Raw genomic sequence first — 1,590 nt, 5'->3', positions numbered from 1 at the left:
CTCCTCCGACTGTTGCAATTGAAGATCCACCTCCACACCACCCCTCAGGAGATCTACCCATCCTGTCAAGTCGATCAAGCTTCCAAATTTTGCTTACTCTACAAACTTAGGACCATTTTCTTCATTTATAGAGAGCATCCTTCATCTGGCTGAACCTGAATTGTATAGAGAACCTGTTTTAGATCCTCTTTGGCAAAATGCTATGGATGAGGAACTCACTGCTCTTCATCAGACTCATACATGGGATTTGATTTCCCTTCCTCCTGGGAAACATACGATAGGTTGTCGTTGGGTGTACAATATAAAAAAAGTTGATGGGTCTGTTGAGCAGTACAAGGCCAGACTTGTAGCAAAAGGGTATTCCCAACAGTACGATTTTGACTACAAGGAGACATTTTCCCCGGTTACAAAGATGATAACATTCCGTACTATGATTGCAGTTGAATCTGTTCGACAATGGAAGATCTTTCAAATGGATGTCAAGAATGAATTTTTGAATGGTGACCTCCATGAAGCGGTTTATATGACTCCTCCCTCAGGAATTCAGCATCAGTCAGTGAGGTTTTCGGCTTCACAAAGCTTTGTATGGTCTCAAGCAAGCCCGTCGTGCTTGGTTTGAAAAATTATCCACATGGATTACCTCTCTTGGATGTGTCCAGAGTAATCATGATTCTGCTTTTGTTTGTTAGATGCTCGAGTACAAGACAGATTCTTCTTTCCTTATATATGGATGACATGATTATTACTGGTGATGACCATGGTGGTATTAAATCTTTTAAGCGCGATTTAGCTCATCGATTTGCTATGAAGGATTTGGGCTTGTCGTGTTATTTCTTGGGTATTGAGCTAGCTCAGTCTAAGAAAAGGTATCTTCTTTCTCAGACTAAATATATATCTGACTTCTTTACACGGGCGGGCCTCTCTATCAATCGGACTGTTGATACTCCTCTTGAAACCAATGCATGGTACTCTCCTACTGATGGTGTTCCTTTGTCCGATCTGAATCTTTATCGCATTGTTGTGGGAAGTTTGGTTTATCTCACAGTTACTCGTGTAGATATTGCTCATGATGTTCATGTTGTCACTCAGTTTGTTACTGCACCTACATTTGTTCATTGGGGAGTTGTAGTCCGTATTCTGAGATATCTTCGTGGCACTCAGTTTCAGACCCTTTTGCTTCCCTCGACTTCTTCTCTTGAGTTACGTGCCTAGAGTGATACTGATTGGGATGGCGATCGTCATGATCGTAAATCAACCACAGGATTGGAGAGTCTCTCATCTCTTGGAAGAGCAAGAAACAGGACATTGTCTCTAGATCTTCCATGGAGGCTAAATATCATGTTATGGATGTAACTACATGTGAGATTATCTGGTTACGGTGGCTACTTGTGGATATGGGAGTTCACATTTCTTCATCTACTACCTTGCATTGTGATAACAAAAGTGCGATACAAATTGAGAAGAATTCTATTTTTCATGAGCGGACGAAGCACATTGAGATTGATTTTCATTTTACCCATTATCACCTATAGCTTGGGACCATATCACTTTCGTTTGTTTCATCAACCTTGCAGCTTGCGGATATTTTTA

General features: G+C 40.9%; 1 protein-coding gene across 1 annotated transcript; it reads left to right on the top strand.

Annotated features, from left to right (window-relative positions):
* The first annotated feature begins 726 nt into the window (after positions 1–726).
* LOC111895327 (uncharacterized mitochondrial protein AtMg00810-like) lies at positions 727–1,212 on the top strand. The gene has a single exon (XM_023891412.1). The coding sequence runs from the start codon at positions 727–729 to the stop codon at positions 1,210–1,212; it is 486 nt and encodes a 161-aa protein (XP_023747180.1).
* Positions 1,213–1,590: the final 378 nt, after the last annotated feature.

The sequence above is a fragment of the Lactuca sativa genome, chromosome 4 (assembly GCF_002870075.4).
Source record: "Lactuca sativa cultivar Salinas chromosome 4, Lsat_Salinas_v11, whole genome shotgun sequence".
In the NCBI taxonomy this organism is placed as follows: domain Eukaryota; kingdom Viridiplantae; phylum Streptophyta; class Magnoliopsida; order Asterales; family Asteraceae; genus Lactuca; species Lactuca sativa.
Note: the sequence above shows the minus strand (reverse complement) of the source record. Positions and strands in the feature narration are given on the sequence as shown.

Coding starts and splice junctions, on each gene's coding strand:
- LOC111895327 (XM_023891412.1), top strand. CDS start 727: ATGGATGACATGATTATTACTGGTGATGACCATGGTGGTATTAAATCT.